Raw genomic sequence first — 25,547 nt, forward strand, 5'->3', positions numbered from 1 at the left:
ACAAAGTCATAGTAGGGTCCTCCTGCTTAAACATAATCAGAAATTTTCTTGATTTACAAAAAATTCTACTTAAGAATTGTAATCACCACGCTTTAGTTTAGCTAGGATTTTTAAAATTAAGTTAGAACACCAAATAGAAAACTCAGGTTGAATTAAGTGGCAATTGCATATTCAAGGGTATAGTAAATGCATGAGCATCTTGAAAGTTTTAAAGCAATGTAAGATCATAAAATATCTTCATGATTCAGGAGAGCACAAAAAGCTGCCTAATTGCATACGACCTTAAAATTACATAACCATTTAAACCATACTGAGTCCTTTTGCCAACCATTGCCTTTGTATGTCCACCAGAAGACAAAAACCTCTGAAATTATGTATGTTTTGAAGTTACGCAAAGCCTTTCTCTCAAATTGGGCAAAAATTATGGTCTGCTTGCAATACTACCAACCTATGCCAGCTTCTAGTATGTTTTAAGATGAGACTTGAAGCTGCAAACTTCAATGAGCTTGCCTCTCTGTTCGCTGAGAGTATCTAATGCCTTGAAGATTGTATTATACTCAAAAAAAAAAAAAAAAAAAAGGCCTGCTACAGGGGCCTCACACAATCATCTCACAGAAATAAGGTACAATACACAGGAGAACTGATTCTTGACAAAAACTGACTTCTGTTGAATTCTTCAACAGAACTGAAACTTAGGAAGTCGTGTAGAGGACAACAGGATAGCTTAGTGGAGTGGTAAAAAAAAATAAAAAAAGCACGTTATCACAGTATCACAGAAAGGTTGAGGTTGGAAGGGACCTCTGAAGGTCATCTGTTTCAACACCCTGCTCAAGCAGGACCACCTAGAACAGGCTTTCGAGGACCATGTCCAGGTGGCTTCTGAAGATCTCCAAGGAGGGAGACCCCACAGCCTCTCTGGGCAACCTGTGCCAGTACTCCATTACTCTCAGAGTAAAGAAGTGCTTCCCGATGTTCAGACAGAACATCCCATGTTTCAGTTTGTGCCCATTGACTTTTGTTAGGCACCACTGAAAAGAGCCTGGAAGGACTAATATCAATATGGATTGATAAACATCATTAAATTTTGTTAACTGTTTGAACTTCATTAAATACAAAGAAAAATCCCAGTTTAAATATGCTATCTTGGATAAAAAATTACATCAGTTTAATACAACAGAATTCCAAATGACCACACCTGTCATGGTAGAAGATACAAGGCACACAGTTACCTGGAAGAGGAAGCACTACGTACAAGGAATAACATGGCATTGACTCCAGATGCTTGAGGAATTGAAGCTTGCCTATTCTCATTAATTTTACACCTGAAAATGAAGATGTTTGTACCAGATATATCAGATAAGTTGTGTATTGTTCCCAGAAAAGGTTGTAGACTTTATTCAAAATCTAAACATTTAAACATTTTATTTCCCCAAATGTAAGTCACCTAAAAGTTTTAGACATAGTTTTTCAAAACCAGTTCATCAGTTATGATGCATTAATGACAGTGAAGAGTAGGTAAAGAATGTGCCTGTGCAAGGAAAAACAGAAACCCAGTGCAATGATGTACATTTCATTCAGCCAAGTATTTTCTTGAGAATTAGTATTTAAGAGAAAAGTGAAGTAAGTTATGTCAAAGTTAACCAGCTACATTAATGTTAGAAAAGTACATTGTTCCTGGCATTCAAGCCAGTCATGTGTATGAACTGTGGGTAAAATACTGTACTTACAAAGCAATGATTTTCCCCTCATATATGAGGAGGTAAAAAAAAAAAAAAAAAAAAAAAAGAGGAAGAGACAAAGCCAGAACAGAAGTTGTTGTTACTACCTGTGGTACAAAAAGAATTCAGCTCCGACCTGGGTGCACAGATCATTCTTATCTTGTGGTTCCCTACACAGTTAAGAATACGATGCAAACTGGAATTGCCCTAAGAGAAACAAGAAAGATTCCCCTTTGCCTTTTGTGCTGCAGTATATCCTGTAGCATAATATTTGAAAAACCCTTGTGGGACCTGTAGGTTCAAAACCATATAGACAGAAATAGGAATTGAGTCCATGTCTCCAATGTACTGAGGCATACCATGGGCTTATTGAGTGAAGAAGATTTTCAAAAGTGGATTTTTTTTTCTGTGAAACAAAGCTTTTCATTTCCACTTTCTTCCAAGTATCTGAGAGCTAAGCATTTCAAGTTGAAATGAGCATTTTCTCCAGATCAATCTTTGTACTCTGAACTGAAGAAAATGAAAGAAGTTTTCAATTCATGCCAATCCAAAACACACCTTCCCCCCCTCAGTTTAATGCCAAAAAAAACCACCACAAAATAAGCAACAAGTATTTTTGAATTATTACTACTGATCTGTTTAAATTGTTTGCTAGAACAAACAAAATTGATTAGTGACACTCAAAAATACTTGATATGGCATCTTCTCTGGGCAGCTAGGCAGCTGGAATCACAAAGGCATTTCAACAAAATGCTGCTACTCCCTAGTGAGTAGGAGAAGAGAAAGTATGGAAAGCATTTCTTGGAGTTGTACAGCCTTAGGGATTTTTTTTTTTCATCTTTCACCTCAAATTGCCTAACTTTCTGTAAATATTCTTCTATATGGAAGAATAGATATTTCAAAAGAAGAGTATCTTCATCAGACTTGAAGATAAGACTAAGATATTTAAAACCAAAAAGAACAAAGAGAGGCACTACCACAAACATAGGTGAAGAGGGTAAATACTGAATTAGAAACAGGTAGTTATTAGAACAGTACAAAGGTTAATAAAAGACCAGAGGATAATTGAAAAAAAAAAAAGTGTAACAAAACCCCTAGCTGTTGCCAAAACAGTACTTTAATTATCCTCTCCAAATGGATATATTTCACTTAAGCCAAAAACAGTTGTATAATTTTTTACTGGTTATGTCTCTTTTCTTATTACTTATTGAATCACTCCTTTTTCTCCATTGAGACTTTATCCCTTTCCAAGCAAGCAGGGATGTCTGTCCTTCATCTTCACCTCTTGGAATGGAATATCTTTCCATTCTTCTACCTTTGTCATCAAGATCACTGTTTAATCCTTCAGTCTCAGGTCAACAGACTGTGACATGCTTGTTTCTGTCACTCATTTTTAATGATTAGTTTGGTAATGCTATATAACCACCCAAAAAAACAATACTAAAGGATCTTTTAACTGAAGGACAGCCATATTCCCCTTCTGAAAGTACATCATAATGTAATTAAATCCCAATCTGAAGTACAGAAACATTGCCTACTGGGCATTTCTATTTCCCTTTTCAGTGAATGACTGGAACTCTGGTACACAGCTGTGAAAGGCATCTCCTTGCTAGTGAGAGAAAGGTTTTGACTACTCTGTCCAACTAAACATGCCTATCTCCTGCAACATTTGTTCTCAAGAAACACCTTAAGATAAAAAGGAAGCATGCAAAGCCTTTGAAAATGACATTTAAGAGCCTAGACTGAGGCTGCTTGCCCATTCCTACCTTGTGCCAGAAATTTTCATATGAATGTTGAAAAGCATCTCAAAAATTGCTTATGTCGAAGCAAGACAACATTTACACCTTTTTGAGGTGAATTCCTTTCCAAAAGAAATATGAAGAAATAAGATAAAAAAAAAGACCAGAACTACTATCACATCAATCAGCGATAATGTAGCACACCTGCCATAATCTGCTGAAATAGTATTATTTCCAGATGTTCTCTCAAACACAAAACTTCCAAAATAAGGATGGCTCTACAGGTCTGTACAGCTCAGTAACCAGGGACAAAGTGGCATAAAGTTTCCTTCAGTGGCAGTTTAGTGACATATTAAAACACTATTCTTGATTAGAATCATAGAATCATAAAGTTTGGAAAAGACCTTGAAGATCATCTGGTCCAACCATCACCCTACTACCAATGTCACCCACTAAACCATGTCCCTAAGCACCAGGTCCAACCTTTCCTTGAACACCCCCAGGGATGGTGACTCCAACACCTCCCTGGGCAACCCGTTCTAATGCCTGACTACACTTTCTGAGAAGAAATGTCTCCTAATTTCCAACCTAAACCTCCCCTGGCATGGTTATTTATTTTTGAACACCTGATCAACATCACTCCTTCTACAAATGGCTCTCTTAATTACCTCTCCTGCAATGTGAGGACTAAATAGCACAGTAATTTGAAGTGGGAGGGAGGGGGGCGCAGATAAATTTCTATTTTAAATCCTGCTTTGAACTTGTGTATCCATTATTCTCTTTGAATTGTTTGTATGAAGTACTGGAGATCAAAATGCCTCCATGAAAGCAATACTTACACACATCTGACAGAAGCAGATTCAAAATCCCACAAAATTATTGCACCATTTGCACTTCCTGTAGTTATCAAACTGCATCCTTCTACTTTTAAAACATCAAAGCACTTCATTTCCACAGAAGGTACAAAACACTACAAAGAAAAACAAAAAAGAATGTTAGTAGGAACAATGTAGACACTAGAAAGTGAACTGCTTTAACTGTTAATTTAAAAAGATGCCTAAATCAAATGTGTATACAACAACTGCATATTCAATGTTATTCTAATACTATTGTGTTTGAGCTACACAGAGGCAGGGAGTGATAGCAGGGGGAAACTTCCTGCTGCAGAAGATGGGGGTCTTCATCTACCTGTCCTGATATCTGGGGACGTTTGCTGCTTGCTGGGAGCTCAGACTTGGGATACTGTGAAGAGGCTGCTGGCCCTTGTCTGGCTCTCAGACTATTTAGTACACCCTGCTGCTCCCCATGGGAACCAACGGTCTTGACAGGGGAGATGTGGGGTGTAAAATACTGGCTGCATAGCCAATGCTGCATTTTCTCTGCACCCAGTCAAGTTAAAGAAGAGTTCAGTGCATCAACTTCAGTAACCTTCTTCATACTTATTGTGAAGCAGAAAGAAAAGAGCTCACAAAAGAATTAGGTTTGCAGATGATCTGCCGTTAACCAGAAGCAATTATTATCTGGAATTCACTGTGGAATTTTAAGCAGCAAATATGACTAGAAGCACTTTTTAAATAAACTAAAGGAAAAGCAGGATTCTACAGCTGTCTGCAGCACTAGTAACAGTCACCATGGAAAAAAAAAATTGTTCTAAGAAGAGAGACTTGACAAGGGTATATAAATATTATTTGAAATGGGGAAAACTTCTCACTAGTTACGCGCAGGGTTAGGAATCACACTAGGAATCACCCAGCCTGATCTTTATGTGCCACTATTACTGAAGGTCAGTCTATCTCCAATAATGAAGCACCTTTCATTTCTAGAAGATATCTCATACAAGGACCTCAACTTATATTTTGTACAGGAATGTGAAGCGTATGTTCTGAGTTGCTTAACCATGCTAACAACTGCGCATTGCATTATTAAGCAGGTCTATCTCGTAAAAACAATTGCCCTTTTATGTGATTTATTTTAGACTGCTGGTGTACTGGAAAGTTTGGAATACTTATTTGGTTCTTATCCTCTTGTTAAAAATTCTCAAGGGCACAATAAACCTTTTACTTTCTAATATTCCGTAAATGTTGCGGAACTTCAAATGTTTCTCACCTCTGTATCATTGCTCAGAGTACTGCTGTCAGACGGCAGCTGAATATCCGGAAAAAAATCATGTTTTTGAAAGGTGTCAGGCTTCAGTGGCAGAAACTCAACTGGATTCCTTTGTAGAAACAACACTGCCTCAGGAAGCACCCATGTAACTTCTAGACACATTTTAATTTCATTACCCTGTTAAAAATTTGACTTAATGAGATAGGGAGGAAAATATTTCTCTATTCATAAGGAAATGGTCAGCAGGTGTGTTCCAAATCTTGTTTTCTGTGCCAAACTACAACAACAGAACAATAACAAAACAAAACAAAACAACAACAAAAAAAAACAACAACCAAACATTGCAAACTTCATCTGGCATACACAGTTTGATTTCCCACTTAAAAGTAAGTTGTTTCTTCAGTTATAGCTGCTCATTTTATTAACTTGGTAGTCTCCAGTCTCCATATCAGCAAAACTGATAGTTGCCGCAATTGTGTGAGAAAAACAGGCCATTGCTCCATTGCTCTGAGTCATCGATCCCTCCCCATTGTGCCTAGAGCTATTGCAAGTTACCTTCCTAGTCTTTCCAACTATAGCAAACTCACCTCAGTATCTCGTTTCTGTATTAACCTTGATATTTCTGTCTGTTTAGGAAACTGAAATCAGCTTCTTAAGATTTTCTTGTGTTCTCATAGATGTCTTGAACTCCAGAATGAGGCAATCATTAAGATTTTAGTAAATCTTATGATTTTAATTGTATCAGATAGGAAACACCTTGGGGGAAGGTCTAAAATTTGAAAGAGAGTATGAGAGACTCTTTCAAAGAGTAAACTGGTTTTGGGGTGCTACTCAAGTTTACCTTCCTAACTACCATACTTAGAGCCTCTTTAAAACTAATCATAATAACATATAGTTCTCATTATTCAACTTAAACATTTGTATAAAAAAATTTTTAAGTAGTTTTGCAATTATATACAACAATATTAATGTATTTAAATACACACAGACTTGCAGGAGATTCAACTCTTTGCCAACCTGTTGTCAAGGGACACATTTACATTGCATGAATGATTTAATTCCAATACTAACACTGAAGGCCAATTGGTATGATATAGTATTTCAGAAATAATATAAAAAGTAAAGCCTAAATAAAACAGCTTTTTATTAGCAGGAGGATCAAAAGTAGTATATTGTTTACCAAGATAAATCTTGTATGTTATTTTATTTTTATTTTTTTCTCTAAATATATAATCTGTATAACAAAACTTAATATTTCTGCCTACAAAACTTTGTTCCCTTGTACACAGTGGATTTAAAGTTTCATAAGGGGAATTTTGTCTCATACAAAACATTCCAGTCTGAGGAAGAAAATTCTAGAGGAACATGGTTTGTCTAAAAGATGAGATCCCAATTATTAGCTTCAAATGCATGCTGCTAAGTTTTAGTTGAAGGGAACACAGAGTAGACTCTCAAAATAAAGCCAGGAAAGGCAATCTGATATATTATTGTCTTGTCTCTTTGTATAAGTTCTTAATGCAGCCACTGTCTTAATCTAGTAATTTTAGGTGATAACTAACTAACTAACTAAATCCTTTAACAAAAATCTTCCCTGATACCAAGTTTTCTTGCAGGATAATACCATGGTCACCTATTCTCCACAGAGGGAAAATAAACCAAGAGGGATATTAGGGTACTGTTGGAGAGCTTCACAATGATATAAATGTATAGGCTTGAGGCCTTTGAGACTTCTGAAACTAAAATCTGAGTCACGGGAGTTTCCTATTAATAAACTTTAAATGGTGCCTCTATGGTATACAAAAGACTGGGATGGGATGGCAATATCTGAGTCTCAGGGCTCAGCTGCTGAATTTGAACAGTTATCTCTACACATTTATTGGTATTATTTAATCTACATTTATTCTAGATTCTCTTGTTTAAAAGCTAAAGGATAACAGGACTGAAAGTTATAGAATTTCAGCACATGATGAAGCCTCAGAGTTGCTCTGCAAATTTTGTGTCAATGATTCAGGTCATTGTAGTCCCCTTTACATCAATGAGTCAGAGGAGAGCATCTCAGCCTCAACTGTTAATTTGTGAAGAAGAGAAATTAAACAGTTTTCAGTTGCTGAACCAGATTCCACAACCATGCACAACTTCACTTATCTGAATATTTCCCTTTACATTAAGGAGTAATGTTATCTGCATACACAAGTGCATAAGATCTGGTTCTTCTCCAGCAAACAGATTAATTTGGTAACAGTGACAGTCTTATTAGGAAACTGAATCACAAAGCCTCAATCACAAACAGAAAAAACATTCATGTTCCATTGTAGTGAGTGCATGAAAAGAAATGATCAGAATGCTGAAAAACAGCAGTGGACTAATGAACATATTAACACTTAGAAAGGCAGAAAGCTAACTTGATGCAGGAAGTGGACTGTTTCTTGATAGTTTCTTAAAGTTTATCTACTGATTCATGAGAAGGTCTTGTTTTGCCTTGAAAATTAGAAGCTAATGAATGAAATAAATAACAACAACAACAAAAATGCATATAAGTATAGACTGAAAACCTGAATGATTTTCATCTTCCCACTCTGCTCCAAAACAAGAATTGCATGTTGACTCTCACTAGCCTTCAGATAAACTAGCTTCTGCAGACCATGCTCATCTTTGCTGTGCTGGGCCGAAGGCAAGGCTTTAACTTCCTGTCCACTTCCAATATCCCAGATTTTCACAGTTCCTAGACAAGAATGAGAAATGTACACAATACACAATATAGACAAACCTTTACACAAACAAGCAAAGGAATGGCATGCATCACCAACTGGCCCAATAAGAGAAGCTACTTCACCCTATAAATCTTGCCACTTAACCCCATCAGCAACGAATGAAAACTGCAGATCCTCAGCACACCTGTAATGATTCATTATATTTGCCTATGGATTTTCTTACACTTGCATGGTGACTATTTTTAGTGGTTCAAATGTAAATGGTAAAATTAATAAACGAATTTAATCTTTTCATTACAGTTTAAACACAAATAACGTTGTGATAAAAAGCAACAAATGAGAGACATCTCTTTCACTTTATTTTTCTTGTTAACTGGCTATTATATTCAACGCTTCTTCCTTACTGTATGACTTGAAATCCTTAAGGCTGAGAACAACATGTTCTAGGAAATTTGTTAAAAGAGAAAAGGATCTATGGAAGTCAGCAAATCGTCTCCAGAACTGCTAGTCAAAAAGAATCAGATTCAGAAAAAAAGAACAACAAGAACAACAGGAGAATAAAAGGATAAAAAATGAGGTTCTGTATTTTAGCCACATTGTATGTACCAGAGGAACTTTTCAGTTTTAGAATTCAAGAATCTTTTTATCCAAGAGTAGTATCTTTTACCCAGTATTGTTTTTACAAAGTGCCTTTCTTTATGTTTTATACCAATCCATAGAACATCTAAAGTACTTTTACATCCCACTAAGCTGTCTGGGACTCGAGCACTTCCTAAATTTGAGGAGATGCTCATCAGATATGCCTTCTGAATAATGTGTAATTGTGTTTGCATGAATTATGAATTGGATGCACATTTTGACATAGTGGCATTTTAAATTTTCCTTTAGAGCTACTAAATGGCCAATGGACTTTCACTACTGTTGACACTCTGTCCATCACAGAACAGGTGAAGCAAAATGTGGCCAAAGGAAATAAATCCTAACTAAATCCAGAGCTTCCGAAACCTTGCTCAATCTGCCTGGCAATTGCAGTGCGGTCAGTGAAGTAGTTTTCTGACAAAAGAATGCTGTTGAAATAAATATAGCCTGTTTATCATGGCTACCACTTCCCAGAAGAATCTGAGCATAAAAATAGTCACAAAACAAACACTTTGAATAATAAACACTAATCACTTATCTAAGTGCCCAATCACTTATTTGTAATAAACAAACAAAGAACAACCTGAGACTATTTCATTTGATAGCCGAGACTATTTCAGATGACAACTTACACTCACCTTCAGTATTGACTGAGAGCAGATAGTGATGATTTGGTGAAAAGCCCTGTCGTAAGCCAGAACATTGATGCTTTTCTCATGTGTCTGTGGAACCTGTTTCGTATCTTGTATCATGTGAGTTAGGGGATAAATATCAATGACAGTTGAAACTGCACATGGTGAGACAAGTGAGAATATATACATTTTATAGAAAGGTTTCATTTAAGACATGGTGTTCTTCTGAGTTTTCTGAAGGGCATAAGGAATCTTGTCTGTTTCTTGAGAATATCTGTTCCTGAAAAGAGAAAACATTCACCCATCCTCCCCACGAGACATCAGTTAAACAACAGCTAAATATTTACCTGCCTTAACCAACCACCTGCCTACCTTTTATGGGATTGATACCTTGAATCCAAGATCATTAGGAGTGGTAAATCCCCCTGGACCACAGTGGGTTGGAATGGAACCCAAATAAATGAAATAAGAACTGGCAAGTATATCACTAAGATAAATTCTGGTAACCACTTTCTTAGAGATAAGGCAATTCTAGCTGCAGCCAATGAGGTCTTCCCAGCACCTTCTTTTATACAGCACTGCAGGTCTGAATAGCATTGCACCTTCCAGTGCCCTCTGATCTGAAGGGCTGCATAAACAGAAAGGCAGATGGGGAAGACAAGACAAAGGAAAGGACAAGGTTTTTACAAGGCAGGCTCACAATCCAGCCTCTAATTTCAATTCCAAAATTGCTCCTCTACCACCAGAGGAGCAGCAGTCAGCAGTGAGCATGCAGTAAAGAGCAGAATTGCCTAATACTTGGCATGAGCCCAGGCACACAGGCCAGCAGCTTGGAAACGGGCACAGAAGGAAAGCTCTGGCAATATTCAAATGAAGCATGAAGGTGAACCGTGATTTATGGATGTTAGTGACCCAATAACTGAAAATCTCCTCTGTAAAGTCAGGTACATAGCAATAAGGATTAATTTGCTCACATATAACCTCAGTCTCTTGCCCTGTTCAGCGGCATGGGGACATTCACTTAACCTTTTAATGGAATCATTAACAGAATCCGGGGCCAGATTTTTACAGATATTTAGGCACTGCTCCAATTATTGTTTATAAGGGGAAAGCCATCTCATTTTCACAAGGGCTTAGCTATGTAAAATCACTATATTACTAAACCTTGAAAATCTCACTAACTTAAATTTGAACTGAAGATCCCATCTTTTAGTAATGAAATATCTTTAAAAAGTATTCTTATTAGTATTCAGATCATTTTTAAAATAAGACCTAGAAGATAAAGTTTCTTAAGCTTTGCAATGCATAGCCAATTCCAAAATACATGCAACCATTTGTGGACTCTCGTCCAATGTATATATTTAGGCTTCTAAAACAGGTTTATTGACACAAATATTCAGCAGAAACTGCCGGGTCACTGAAAATAAGAAATTTCATGTTCATCTCAGATTTGACAAGCCTTGTGCCTTGTTCTTGGTGCAAGGACAGAAAAAGCTGTCCCCAAAGACAATGACCTTATTTCCCTGATAATCCTCAGGTGTCTATAGCCCCAGGACAGGTTCAAAGCTGAGGACTCCAGGATTACAGAGACCACGTCTCTGGGGCAGACAAAGCTGCTGGTTTCCAGGTACTCTGCCCTAAATAAAGAAGGCTAAAATCCTTAGGGACACCTGCAAATCTCTGGGCCTTCAGAGGTTCCAGGCTCCTTGCTATGGAGTCAAGAAACTACATGTAGCTTAATTTTTCTAAAAAAGGTTCACCTTGCTTTCAGAGAAGTCTTCCTCATTTCCTCTGGTTCCTGCTGTTAATTCCCATGCTGCATATTTTCATACATATTTCCATATTGAAATTAGCACAACATATAACAAGACATACTTCAAGATGGTCTTAATGTACAAATACCCTGAATGCACAGTATTCTATACGTCTCATACAACTTATTCCTGCATTCAACTTCATTAGTATGCAATCATAAGGGAAACCACATTCTAGAAGGGGGATGATGCTCTCACACTAATTACAGTAACATACCTGTGATCAGTGTGCCACGATCATTGTCAAATACCATGGCAAGGATCTCCAACTCTCCAGGAATCCCTTGATTATCATGAAAGACCTGAAGCATTGAAAGGGTCTGTATATCCCACACTCGAAAAATCTTGAGAGAAGAGTGGGGGAGAAAACCTAATACTGTATCATGATTGGATTTTCAACTACTCTTCATTTGCATGACAAAAATACTATACCCTCTAATGCAAATCATGTTGTTAATAGTTACATCCCGAAATAAGCAACACAAACACTGAAGACATCTTTATTGTCATTTTACTAAAAGGCACAGAAAGGCTGAGTCTTGAAATATTGACCTGAGAAGTCCACGGGAGAACCAGATCTCCTGAGAATCAATTCTACTCCTTAATAACAAGATGGCTCCATTGTGTCATGCTTTTCAGTCAAGTACAGACAAATGCCAATAGTTTAAAAGCTTGTATTCTGGATTGGACTATCAAATGGTGTCAAATAATACAAAGATAAATTTCAGAGGGTTCCACATCAGGAGTTCCTGAAATCTTTTACTGACAGCAGATGTTGCAAGGAAATCAGGATCAGGACATCCTGTAGATGGATCATTTTTATGCACATACAATTCTTGTGCTCTGTATACGCAACTGCTACTGACCACAGTCACATTACCAACCTCTAAGGAACAGTAGATATACCAGATACAGTATATAGTTTTTTCAGTTTCAACAGACAACATGGCATTTGCTTTAGGCTCTAGAATTACGAGTTAGTAATATGTTGGCAACATTCATTCATCCTGCCTTGATCAAACCCATGTTGTACTTGTTGCTATCCCATGCAAACTGCTATTAATTCTGCAAGAAATCATGATGTAGGTTCTCAGACCCCGTGATTTTTAGTGTGGTGTATTTCCCAGCAAAATAGACTTACCGTGTTATCAAAAGTTATTTTGTCACCACCTCTGCATGTAATTCTCATTCAGCTGACGAATCTGTAGTTTTATGTAGGCATTTGTGCAAGGTATTTATATTCATGTGTTATTAAAAGGTAGTGCTGCATTTTAAATTGGGATTTTTAACACAAATGTTCCCATCAATACTTGGAATGTTGCTGACTTTGATAAAGGTCTTTGAATCTTTGGATGAAATGCTCCATAGAATGTTAGCCTATAAAACACATAAGCACAAACCCATGAAATATTCAACTGAATTTGATAACTGAACTGCATCTCAGGCAGAAAGAAATATCACATGAATAATTCTGCTTCCTGGGCTACAGTCCCTGGATGTTTTCTTCTCTCAGCTGTTCCTTATTCTTAGCCTTGAAACTCAGCGGCGATCTCTATGGGTTTCCTTAGATGATCTTGATGCAATCACTCAACTTCTAATTTCATAGCTTTGGCCAGTAAACAAGAAGCAACCAGACAGCCATGACTGGGGCTGGAGTGCTATTTCTCTACAAGAGCAATAATTTTGGAGATCTGGTAATGTTGAAAAAAAATCCTAGGGAAAATCTTATGGGATTGTAATGTGCATCCATTTTTTGATTCTTCCCAGAATCTGCTATATGGTGAAAAACATTATGGTAAAGGTAGTTACAACTCCAAACATATCTGCATGTTGGGTGCGGATTCTTGCATTTTTATTCCTGAGAACCTACTTAATTCACCCACAGCTAAAAGCAGCCTTGTTGCTACCCTAGCTTGCCTACTGTGTAGACAGTCCAGTAAGCCTCATGAAACTGTCCTGATCAGATGCCATAACCCAACAAGAAAAGATGCAAGTGTAATTAGAGCACCAGTCACTGGACAGTGAGATGGGAAGTTTATTTAAAATGACTTGTTTTATCTCTGATTGATATATTAGATAGTACAACAGCTGGCACATTAGAAAAAAATGAAAGAGATTAGACAGAAAAAAGAATATGGAATTCTGTTCATCACTTCCATAAAATTTCATAAATGTTTTAATGATATAAGGTACTTACTGAGGCCATTAAGAAGTTATGCCATTAACAGGAAATGTCTCATAAGGAACAGTCTCATAACAGAAATGCCAAGAAACACTATTTGATGTATAATTTAAATTAACCACTGTAAGGTGCCACTGACCTAGAAATGTTGGTGACTTGTAGAAAAAATAGTATTAAATTATCGTTAAAGTCATATTGATTTGCAAAGTAATTGCTTTTAGCTCATATTGCCTAATGCCAACATAGAAATCTGACAGGAAGAACTCTGAGGAGGAAACAAGAACACGACATCTGTCAACCTTATAACAAAACCGGCTACAATCAAAATCAGCTTTCATTGCTGGAAAAAAAAAAAAAAAAAAAGTTCCACAATATAAATCCCTATGTAATACAAAGACATTTGAAAACAAAACAAAAAAATCCTTAAGAAATAAATACTTTCTCTGCGAATTTGGGATCAGATAAATTTTGAAAATATTAGGGATTTCTGCAGAATACCACTTATATTTGGTCTGTTTTATCACATGAAAACTTAAACATTTCCGTGATTTTTTTATATATAATTAATTCATGAAAAAAAAAAAATCATTTTACAACTATAAACAGAGAAAGTGTTTCCCAAAAGACATACAGCAAGTTACAATCTGAAACATAACCCACAAGTTTAGACTTTTTCAGCTTTCCTCATTATATCCTATTCCCTTCTTCATTTGGAATTCTGTTTATTTTTCTGTTGAACATAGTGTGTGTCTATTATAATTCACAGGAAGTATGCCCTGTCCTTAAATACGCTTTTGATAATTAAGAAGACTTCACGTGTGCTTACCTTAATGTTATGAAAAGTTCAATGCAATTCCCAGGAATTATTTCTTCAGAAGACATACACTATACAATTAAGAATGGAAGTTCATTACTTTGTATGTTGTAAAATGTTGAAGTATCTCTCTTTTCACTTAAAATAGCCACTCAGCATAGAAAAAAAAAAAAAAAAAAAAGAAAAAGCTGCTAAAGAAGCAAAATGGAAGACTGTTCGCTGTTTGTAAAATAAAAATAAGGGAAAGAGTAATGGATGGAAATTATTCAGGGTTATGCAATGTCAAGAAAGGAGATAAATACAAAGCTTTAGAGATTACTGGAATTTCCATCCATAACCTAATTTTAAAGGAAGTTACAGAAGATCCGGCAAAACTTTGAAATAGAAGGGAAAAAAATAAACAGATACACCAGTGTTTAAACAAATCACTTCTGGCAACAGAGAGAAATTCATATATGAGTGTTTCTGAATTTTGAGTAGAAAGAAAATTTCTGCTGATTATCTTGTTTGTTGCAGGGAAAATGCAAAAGGAAAAGGCTCTAAAGAGCTTCTGAGATTAATTTTTCTCTGAGACAATATTGCTTCAGAAAAACCATGCCCATCAAATTCCTCTACTAGATTTTTGACCACATTTCAGAAATTTATTCAGACATTCTCTGAAGCTTACAAAAGGAAAGAGCTTCATGGAAAAATAGACAGTGAGAATGGCTCTGAAAAAGGAAATCCAGTTGAATAGAAAAATGAAGAAACTGTTTATCTGTCTAAAATAAGTAGACCAGCAGAAATAGAAATAGGAAAAATAAAAAGTTGAGAAAGTAAGGGTAGATCTCCAAGATCATTTCTGGCACAGTCACAATTAGAAGGTGTAAAAATAGCTTTAAGAACTGAAGATTTATCACAAGTACGTATCTATAGAGATACTATACTCAGGAAAAAAGAATAAGTCACTGAACAAAGACATAATAACCTTTCCAGAGACATCATCCAGACCCGTTACAAAGTAGAATTAGACAAAACAAAATTGAAGACACACGATTTTAACAATCTCATGGCTTTTTCAAGTAAACAACGATCAAGACATAAGCTTGATGTCTTATTTCATCAAAGCAATGAGAAAATTATTTTACAGCACAAGTGAATATCAGAGCCTCTTGTGCCCTTTCTTGCTCTTTGTTCAGTCACTAATGCCAATACTGCATTAAGAATATGTAGTCACTTGAAGTGACAGCAAAACCCTGGGTCCCTCACAGCATTCACAAATCTCTTCCCTTCCTTCAGGCCTTCCTCCTTTTCTAGCTGGGGGCACAGGATGGGGACATTATGTAAGCCACTGTTTCACATGAGTAACTTCAACACAAAGGATCACCAGCACGGCCGTGAGATATAGTGTCACTGCTGTTCATCTGCATCAGCACACATAACTGCATGAATACATATGCAAAGAGTGGAAAGGAAAGGCATGCTTAGTTTGACTGGGGGAGTTGCCTTAGGAATGTTTTGTTAAAACACTGCTGTTCTGTGTATTTATTAAAGAATTTCCACATCAGCCTGACAAATGCCAGGAATCACTGAAGCCCTGTGAAAACATACTCTTTATGGCAATACTCTTTATGGCATACTCTTTATGGCAAAATGCTTCTTGACTACATCTTCTGAAATCACACACAGACTTGCAAACAAAACACATTAGAGAGGAGGTGGAGCATCAAATGCTTTTGAAAATGACTTATTTTCTTTTTCCTGCTGTTTCCACCTTACAGGAAAAGCTGAGCTGTGTCTACAACGCTGTCTTATATTAATGAAAAAAATTGTTGGTTCAGTTTGTGTACTAGGAGAATTGGCATTGACCCGCAGGCATACCTTTTGAATATGGATGTTGTGTTGTGTGGGATGCAGGGTTTCTTGCCTGTGTTCCCTCATTGGGGCCAGCTTCCTTCACACAGTAGGTAGCAGGCACAGAGGGGCATTCCAGGAATGCACGTTGTCTTTCTCTCCTATATTTGCTGCAACAGCTTTAACAAGCTAGTCTGCTATCCTTTCCAGGACTGCAGCCTGGATCGCTCCCCTCTTTTCTCAGGTGCTCTTCTTGTATCATTCGTCTTTCAACCCAATGGCAAAACCCTATAGTTACAGATGGATTTTTCACATACAGAGAAAAATTGGGAACCAAGTCCCTCCAGAATTCAAAGTGAGTTCTTGCCAAAGCTTTCTGACACCCCTTAACATTTTTAAATGTGTATATTTGCATACATAAACACTTTTCTCTCAAGTACCACTTTGTCAATCCCCAAATATCAGAACACGCTAAAAAGCCTGAACTATCTTTTCCATCTGGTCTAAAGTCTATGTTTTGAGAGCATATAAAGACCAGCAACACCTTTCTCTTCTATTTTTGTTAACACACACACACACACAAAGCACAAGACTCATCTTCTAAAGAGGAGAGATTTAGACTAGACATTAGGAGGAAATTCTTCACTCGGAGGGTGGTGAGGCACTGGAACAGGTTGCCAAGAGAAGTTGTGGATGCCCCACCCCTGGAGGTGTTCAATGCCAGGCTGGATGGAGCCTTGGCCAACCCGATGTAGTGGGTGGCATCCCTGCCTATGGCGAGGGGGGGTTGGAATTGGATAATTTTTAAGGTTCCTTACAACACAAGCCATTCTGTGATTCTATGATTCTATGATCGTACCAACTAAAATGGTAACAGAAGACGGAGTTAGAAAAAAGTTGGGAAATAAGACAAAATTGTTAAAAAAATATTTTACATGCTCTCCATATGACAAAGTTCAGGCTCAGGAACACTGTGTCTTGCTGGGTTATCATGAGGAGGCTGTTGTGGAAGGCTGAAGTGAAAAAGTTACAAATTCACACAGAAAGTCTGAGCCCTCAAAGACAAAAATCACCAGGCATGAAGCAGAGGTCAAACTGCAGTTCTGTTGCCGTGTTATTTAATAGAGTGAGTTACCTGCAGAGAGTGCAGCTGTGTGTCCTATGATCCCTGAAGGTGATCCTGCAAAGTACTACAACTCCCTGTAGTTATTAGGAGACTTAGGAGCAAACTGATGTCAATGGGATTACATGTGAGGCTAAGGGAAGAAGGATTTAGCTCTAAGCATATTATTATAACTACAAACCTGGTAATATATAAGGTTACTTTCTTTTTCTCAGTTATGGTGGAATGATGGAAAGAAATTAAAGTGGGTAATATGGAACAGTGAGTCTAATTGTAAACTAATGAGCCTGCAGGCTATTTACCGGGCGCTATGCAATGGCTGAGACTGTGTAAAGGCTCTGCGTTTTTGTCTCTTTATTGTCTGCTCAGTGTGCTGACAAGAGAGCTACCTGAGCCCTAATGCAAAGATGAAATAACCATGTAAATCATCTATATATTGTAATTTGTTTTGTGACACAGAGTGATCACGACTTTATCTGTAAAGTCCTTTAGACTTCTCTGTGAAGGATTCCTTCTTTTTTGATACAGCTTTCAACTATGACCACAAGACTTATCTGGCTTTTAAAAGCCTAGGAATTTCTCTTTATTTCTTTTTACTTCTTAGGAGAAGTGTAACTTCTAACTCACAGCACAATTTAAAGACACATAGTTACTTTTTAATTAGAATATATTTTCACATATTCATGTACAAATGATTTTACTGATGTCATTGACACAACTCAAGTATGTTTAGTTAAGAGCAGGTATAAAAGTCCACATACTTGGAGTCTTGTAAAATAGATTTTGTTTCTCTCCAAAGTTATTGTATTGAATCATAGAAAGGCCCAGAAAGTACCTCAAGAGATCTCCTAGTTATTTACTGCCTGAGGTACTTCATTCCCTTTTTTTTCCCCTATATATATCTTCATGTACATTCATTCCCCTTAAGTCTTGTTTTATGTCGTATTCTATTTTTCCTACATGCATAGCTTGCAGGCTATCTGTCAAAACCTTCCTTAGTTCAGCAGTGGTGCATGCCTGCAGCAAATGTACAGTTACGTACAGAAAAGACAAGTATAGATCTATAGAAGTGAGGAAGAAGGAATGGCTATGGTTCAAGGATTATTTGAAAATGACATATTTCTGATTACTTAATTTAAGCTAATAGCACATTCAGAAGAGTATAGGTTATTTTAAGAATAGGATTAAAAACGTGAAAACATAGTATTTACCCCACCTCAATGAGCAGAGGTAAGCAATTGTGGCAGAGGAGCAGCATGGACAGACAAAACAGAGAGATTTGTAATATTTCCTACGTAACACATCAAAAAGATGGATATCTCAGATGACTACCTATATTTGGCCCTTATTACTTTATAGGACGCAACTGACTTTTGCCACAGATCATACCTTCAATTTTAATGCCCATTCAGTACTCTAATATTTCTACCCATGGCCTGCAACACTTATTCAGCCTGAGGCAATCGGTTAATCTAGCATCCATACTTGCTATTCCATCTTTGCAGATGTTAATGAAAATACTGATTACAGAATACTGAAAATATTGCATAGGACTATACTTGAAAGAGCTCCATAGCCTTTTATGGAGCAACTACCACTTCAGTAGCTTTTCATTTATTTTTGCACAGGTTTTTAGAAGTTTTTGTTTTCTCATGAACAGTCTTAACTTGACAAAATACGATAAAGCACTGATGCCATGATTCCACCAATAATTTAAATGAAACCCACCAATTTCCAGCCAAGTCTTAAAGTATATGGCTAAAGAAGTTTTACTATTGATGCTATTTGTATTTCTGTCATGAACAATATTTTGGAGCAGTGTCTTGTAATTCAGACACCATTCAGAAAGAAGATGATATCTGAACACGGTGTATGGAGTGGCCAATGTAAAACATCCACCTACAGATTTAGCAGGCTGACAGGCAGAGAGGGGTAAATGAAGCTGTAGGAAGTTGTTGCAGATGATCATGACTTAATGAAGCATTCAGATAGCAGTTATGTTATAATTCTGGCAGCTGCCAAAGTGATGCAGAATATATCAGAACATTAATATCTACTATCGTAAATACTATTTTTGCACATACAGAAAGGTCAAATACTTCTATTTTAGTCTTGCTCCTCAATATAAAATAATTTGGAAATATTAAGCTAAAACTCTACCTTTAAATTAAAATAAATTAACTGACAAGCAATGAAATTTGGACTAGATGCTACCAGAGATGCTTACTCAAAAGCACATTCCTACTTGCGTTTATAGCATTGATTTCCATGAAGTTAAGGAAACAATTTTACCTTTGCAGAAGAAAGGCTGATAACATACTGTTCTTTTTCATTTGTCACAATTTCCACAACAGTATGTTGGTGTCCTGATAGCTTCCCTGTAGGCCTGCTATTAATACAAGGATGCCACAAACGAAGGAATTTGTCATGACCTGACAGAAAAGAATTCATATATTCAGAAAGACTGAATAGTCACAAACACTGTGAGTTTCTTAATGGAGGGATTAATATTCAGAAGTCTCTGTTTTTACTATGTAGGCAACTCTTACATAAGGGTGCTAACTTATCGTTCTAAGAGCTGGATTCCAGCTTCTGTTTTGATATGTTTTCAGTATTTGTCCCCATACTTGCATTAAAACCACATAACTGATTGGCATTTCAAAGGCTTTTTATTTTCTTAGAGGAATGTTAGATGCACTGGCTATGACCACGTGGTAGTGCCATAAAAGTAGAATACTAATTTAAAAATTGAATTGGGGCTCAGATTTTTTTCTTTCAAAGATCTGATTGAGGAAAAGAACAAAACAATAATTATTTCCATTTAGCCCAGTAGTGAAGGGATGACTATCTCTATGGAAAGGGATGATCCTACATAACGGGAAGAGGAGCAGATATGAAAGTTGAAGGCAAATGGGAAATAATAACAGCAGATAAGTGATTTTTTTTCTTAATGTAAATGAGAATTAAGTTTTTTTTTTCCTTTTATTTATATGTTCAAACATTAAAATTACCTGTAATTAGGGTATCATCCTTGATTGCATTATAGATAAATCTTTTGGTACTGTTTTCGTAATAGTTTCCATAAACATTTCAAAACACAAGGATGTTGTTAAAAACATATTAGTAAGCTCCTGGGTTTACATACTGATGCAAACACAACTGTAACCATTGAAAAAAAATCGTATTTTTTACAGGAGTTTGAAGAGGACATGAGCCCAGTTTAAATTTGACACTAATTTGTTTATATTTTTACTTTCAATTCCTGGCAAATATTGCAATTGTATGCACTGTATGCAATTAGCTGAACAGCCTATTTTAATATACAATAAATGAACCAATCACATTTTATCTAGATTTCAATTTGTTTTAATTTTCTCTCAGCTCAAAGTGACGTGCAGAAAGCCAAAAAAGCATACACGAGCAAGTACATGGCCTGAAAGATTAACCCAACCTCCAGACTGTGAAACTTGGCTTAGTTCTGTTTACAAAGAGGACAGTTAAAGGTCATCTCTTTCAGTATGCTTTCTAAGTATCTTCCTGAAGCTCTTTCAACCTCTTGTCATTGGTCAGTCCCTCTACCTCTCTCCACAGAGATTTATTCATTTTCATCTTATTACAGCAATATGAGATTCTTTTAGGAGCACCCCATCTCCCTTTTCTTGCATTAAGCGTTATGGCCCTCTTGGTTAAATTGATTCCACAGTTTAGGTAGCCTCTCTCTGAATGACACTGAAAAAACGATCTACACTTAGAATAGCTACAACAAAAATAATTTTGTTTTATGCAAGATCATTTCAAAGGTATGACTGAGAAAGAGACCATGCAAACAGCTGCAGTGGTGCAATGGGGGCATAACTTCTGCATAAGACAGGGGAGCTGTGCTCTGTTCTCTATGTTCCTGAGGTGATGGCAGATGAACAGAGAGCAGGCACTCCATTAAGTGACCCTTAATTATGGTACAGTTTCTTTTAACAATAGAATCACTAACACATGTTATTTATTCAAGATATTAACAGGAAGAAAAAGTCTCATTCAGAAAGAAAACCTTTCCCTACATTAAAAATACAGTTTTCTTCCTATGTGAAATAGTGGATTAGTTTTAGTTTGTTTTACTGATGTTGAGATAATGGTAGAAGTAGTTACAGTAGATGTGTTCTCTCCCCTATATCTGGACTAACGCCAGACTGGCCCTGTTACTGCAAAGCTATGTGCTCATCCTGCCCGAACAGCAGTTAGGGCAGACCTTCACTGCTTCACTGGAACATTTGCTGGAACATTTATTCTCTTCTGTGATCCAAATATGCCTCCTGGATTCAGAATCCTGACACAGAAGGCATGGGTAAAAAAACACATTCAAGAAAAGCTTGAAGAGAATGAATTATCTGTCTAAATATCAGAAAAAAAAGTTAAGATTCTTTGAAATCAATAATTTGAATCATAATGGGGTCACTTCTGTGTTTTCTCTTCCAAGAATAATAAATACAAAAACGTATTTATGTTTTTATTGTTGGTATATAGTTTTTTAAGTCAGACTCTATGACCACAGCTCTACTCTAGCCAGATATTATGGATTCCAAGACCTTCTTTGAAAGTTTTATGCTTTATCAAACTGTCTCCCTTGCTTATACAGGTTTGCAGTTTATGTGGTATTCCAAGATGTCTGCTGAGTTGTCTGCATTTCAGTGGTGTTGAAACTCTATAGAGAACAATAGCATTTTTGAACAAACACTAGGCTTAGCTTGTTCTCCACTAAAAAAATAGAAATGTAAAATATAATTTCTGGTTTCTTTCCATATTGCTCCCATCCCACAGAAAGGCCTCCTATTCTTTAAAGCAACTTCACTGTCGTTTTCTCAAGCCAGCCTTTTAAAAGCCTATAATCCTAAATTATGATGTCTGCAAAATCTCTTCACAACACTGAGACATCAAGTAAATTAAGACAAGTTTATAGGTTGATCATATTAACCAATGTCTCTCTCTTTTCCCTTTGTGCTGCCTTGTCTGTCTTCATATGTTATTAAAAATAGACTGCATCACAGAAAATACTCTCTTATACTTGTGAGGGCCAGTATTTTTGGAGTTCTAGGATATCATTTCTATAACTATGATCCCAGGAATTCCTGAAAATGTCAATACCAATGCATAGTGCCTTTAGAAAAAAAAAAATCAAGATACAAGATGTTACCAGCTACTTCACTTCTGCCAGGAATGCAAAAAGGCTATTGAACAAGCGCGGAAGACTTCCTTTTAAACAGTCTATGCTGCTACTGCTAGATTTAGAAATAACCAATAGTTTTGATTCTACTTTATTGCTCACAAGAGAACGGTAGCTGGATTTGAAAAACTAATAAGGTTAGAAGTTGATGTATCATATAATTTAAAACTGATCATCTCCAGCTTTTATATGCATATATGATTTGCTTTTAAGTGTAGCTATTCCCTGAGGTTATGACTAAGACATAGTTAGAATTGAAATAGATCCTGAGTAAGAGGAAAACCATATCACTTTAACATTCAGCATAATAATGCAAAATGTTACACAGAAAAGTTACTCTGAGCTACTGTGGGATCCATCTTTCAGGCCACTAATGGGCTTGTATCATTTTACTGGCTAAAGAAGTCTAGCTTTTAGCATGAAAAGTGAACTCTGTACCAGGTTTGCTTGTATCTTTCTTCTTATTATAAATGCCAAATTCCTGGAAGACAAAATTAGGTTGCATCACCGTGCTAACAGAAACTCATGAGAGTATTCAAATGCAACTAAATATATAATAGAAGAGTAGGGGTGTTAAAACATATGTCTTTAAATAGACATTTCCCGGTGTAAAAATACATTGTAGGATCCAGTACTTTGCAAACCATTTGTACTAAATAACAGTAGATCGAGGCTCAGTAAAGTCATTAACAAATTATCCTCACTAATTACTTCAAAAGCTATCTTACAATCAATGGCCGTTTCTTTTTCTTTCTTTTTTTTTTTTTTTACCTTTTTTTTTCTCTTTTTATTGCTGAATATGATATAGAAACATTTTTTAGAAATGTTTACACATCACGAATAAATCTACATATGATGATTACTGAATTATTTACCTTCCCTGGTCATTGATCGTTAGGGTACATTACACGTAAAATTATAGGCTTTCTAGTCAACAAGATTTTACTACCTCACGTGCCTATGTTCATTTGAATCTGTTCATTTCATTAACCAAGTCTCATGTGTTTCTCAGCCAGATAAGAAAGAGTAATGTTTTTTAATATATAGAGACAAAATTAGTATGCTCTAGTCCAGCTGAATGCTGAGCCACTGGAACAGTATATTTTATTAATTGAGAACTGAATTATAAAGCTCAGCTTCCAAAGAACTTAATAGATGAATCTCTCAAAGGCTGAAGGACTAGATTCTTAATTCTGGGTGCAGCTTCACAGTAGCCCCATCTGATCTAAAATTTACAGTAAATTTGAAAGGTACGATGCCATCTTGTCATGGATTTGGCCATGCGTTCCCACTCTCTCCTGTGACTATTAGTAATACAGATCAGGAATAATTTCCTTTCAAGGAAAAGCAGCAGTTCAAGGAAAGCAGCAGGACTAAGCACTGGGAATGAAGGTGAGGCAGAAGAAAGCCTTCCAACCTCAAGATGAAGGTCAATGGGTGAACAATCTAGACAGAATTCCAAATCAGGGATATGTAAATGTTATGAGCCAGGAATAAGCTTGAAGATTCTTACTGGCAAGCACAATTCTTACAGTTTTTCAAAGTCATCATTGCAGAATCATTCTTGAACACAATATTATTAATCTTTTGTCATGTAGTCCATACTCTGTACTTTTGTGCAGCGAAACTCAAGACAAATTAAAATGTATTGGTAAGAAAGCTCATCTCCTTATAATATTTTCTCATTATGTAGCTGTTTAGAGAGCTGTTTAGAAGTCCTACAATCCAAGCCTAGTCTCCAACCCTCACAGTCATATATGTTATCTATCCTTTTCAAAAATTTCAAGCTCCATTTTAAATTAAAGATGATATTTCTTTCTTCCACTGCCACTATACTGTGGTACACAAGTACCTAGGCAAGTATTGCTACAGGATTGCTCCATTTCTATACTCTGCCTGAGGTGTCTATTGCTGGTTATTGTCAGTGAGGGTAGAGTAGGCCAGGCAGACTTTTGGTCCGGAATTTTCTTAGGAATTTTATCCAGATTTTTCTCCTCCCTTGCTATTTCTATATGAAGAATTTTCAGTCTGTAACAGGAACTATTATTAGTTCCTGTGTACATGATCTTCTGTCCTGGTCTTCACCCTGTTTTTATTACTACAGTAAAGTCCTCTAGTTCTACCTGCGGGAAATACTAATCATATTCCACTTTATAGTGCCTCCCTACTTTATGGCATCAGGAAATTTCTGCAGACTACTTTTTTTTTTTTTGTGTCAAAGTAATCAATGGAAATAAGATCTCTCAGAAGGCTGAATGCCAATTTTTTCACTAACAACTTTCTTATAGTACTATTGCTTTCTGTTTAAAATTTGTGTCTAGAAAATCAATAGAACTTCTGAAATACACATCTCATCTGATATTGTTTGTGATATCTGTCTCAGTTTTCCCTTTGGTAAACTTTTACACTTCAACTTGAATTGTATTATTTCCCATGTTTAGTTGTGTTTTTTTTGTTTTTTTTTTTTTTCTTTCACCAGATTTATTTTACTGTCTTGCATGAGTTGTCAGGCATTGGAAAGGGTTGCCCAGGGAAGTGGTGGAGTCACTGTCCCTGTAGGTGTTCAAGTAAAGGTAGGACGTGGTGCTTAGGGACATGGTGTAGTGGGTGACATTGGTAGTAGGGTGATGGTTGGACCAGATGATCTTCAAGGTCTTTTCCAAACTTGATGATTCTGTGATTCTTGGCTATTTTTTTATTTCCTTATTATTAAATGTAAACCCAAGAATTGTTATGTGATACGTGTATTCAGAACAATTTTAACTAAGTTTTAAGCAGAACTGTGGTACTGAAGACTTTGAGATAGGAAGCATCAATGTAGTCACTTCAAGGCACCACCACATCGGACAGAATACACAAACAAGACTGCTGCCATGCTCCAGCCACATTTCTGCAGCATGAAATATGACCCCTTCAATAGAAAAGCTCATAAAGATATTAGATAACAGGAAGAAATGGATATGAGAGTGCTATTTCTGCAGTCTGCACTGGGAGAAAGAAAGAACAGTAAAGCTTTTTAGA

At 36.4% G+C, this 25,547-nt stretch overlaps 1 protein-coding gene across 1 annotated transcript in view; it reads right to left on the bottom strand.

Annotated features, from left to right (window-relative positions):
* Window positions 1-25,547, bottom strand: part of WDR64 (WD repeat domain 64) — an 82,924-nt gene that overhangs the window by 20,788 nt on the left and 36,589 nt on the right. Inside the window, 7 exon segments of the mRNA XM_066993182.1 lie at window positions 1,230-1,322; window positions 4,297-4,427; window positions 5,564-5,740; window positions 8,116-8,412; window positions 9,552-9,700; window positions 11,577-11,703; window positions 19,604-19,743. Of these exon segments, the coding sequence (XP_066849283.1) occupies window positions 1,230-1,322; window positions 4,297-4,427; window positions 5,564-5,740; window positions 8,116-8,412; window positions 9,552-9,700; window positions 11,577-11,703; window positions 19,604-19,743 (1,114 nt within the window).

Source organism: Anser cygnoides, chromosome 3 (assembly GCF_040182565.1).
Source record: "Anser cygnoides isolate HZ-2024a breed goose chromosome 3, Taihu_goose_T2T_genome, whole genome shotgun sequence".
Classification (NCBI taxonomy): Eukaryota; Metazoa; Chordata; class Aves; order Anseriformes; family Anatidae; genus Anser; species Anser cygnoides.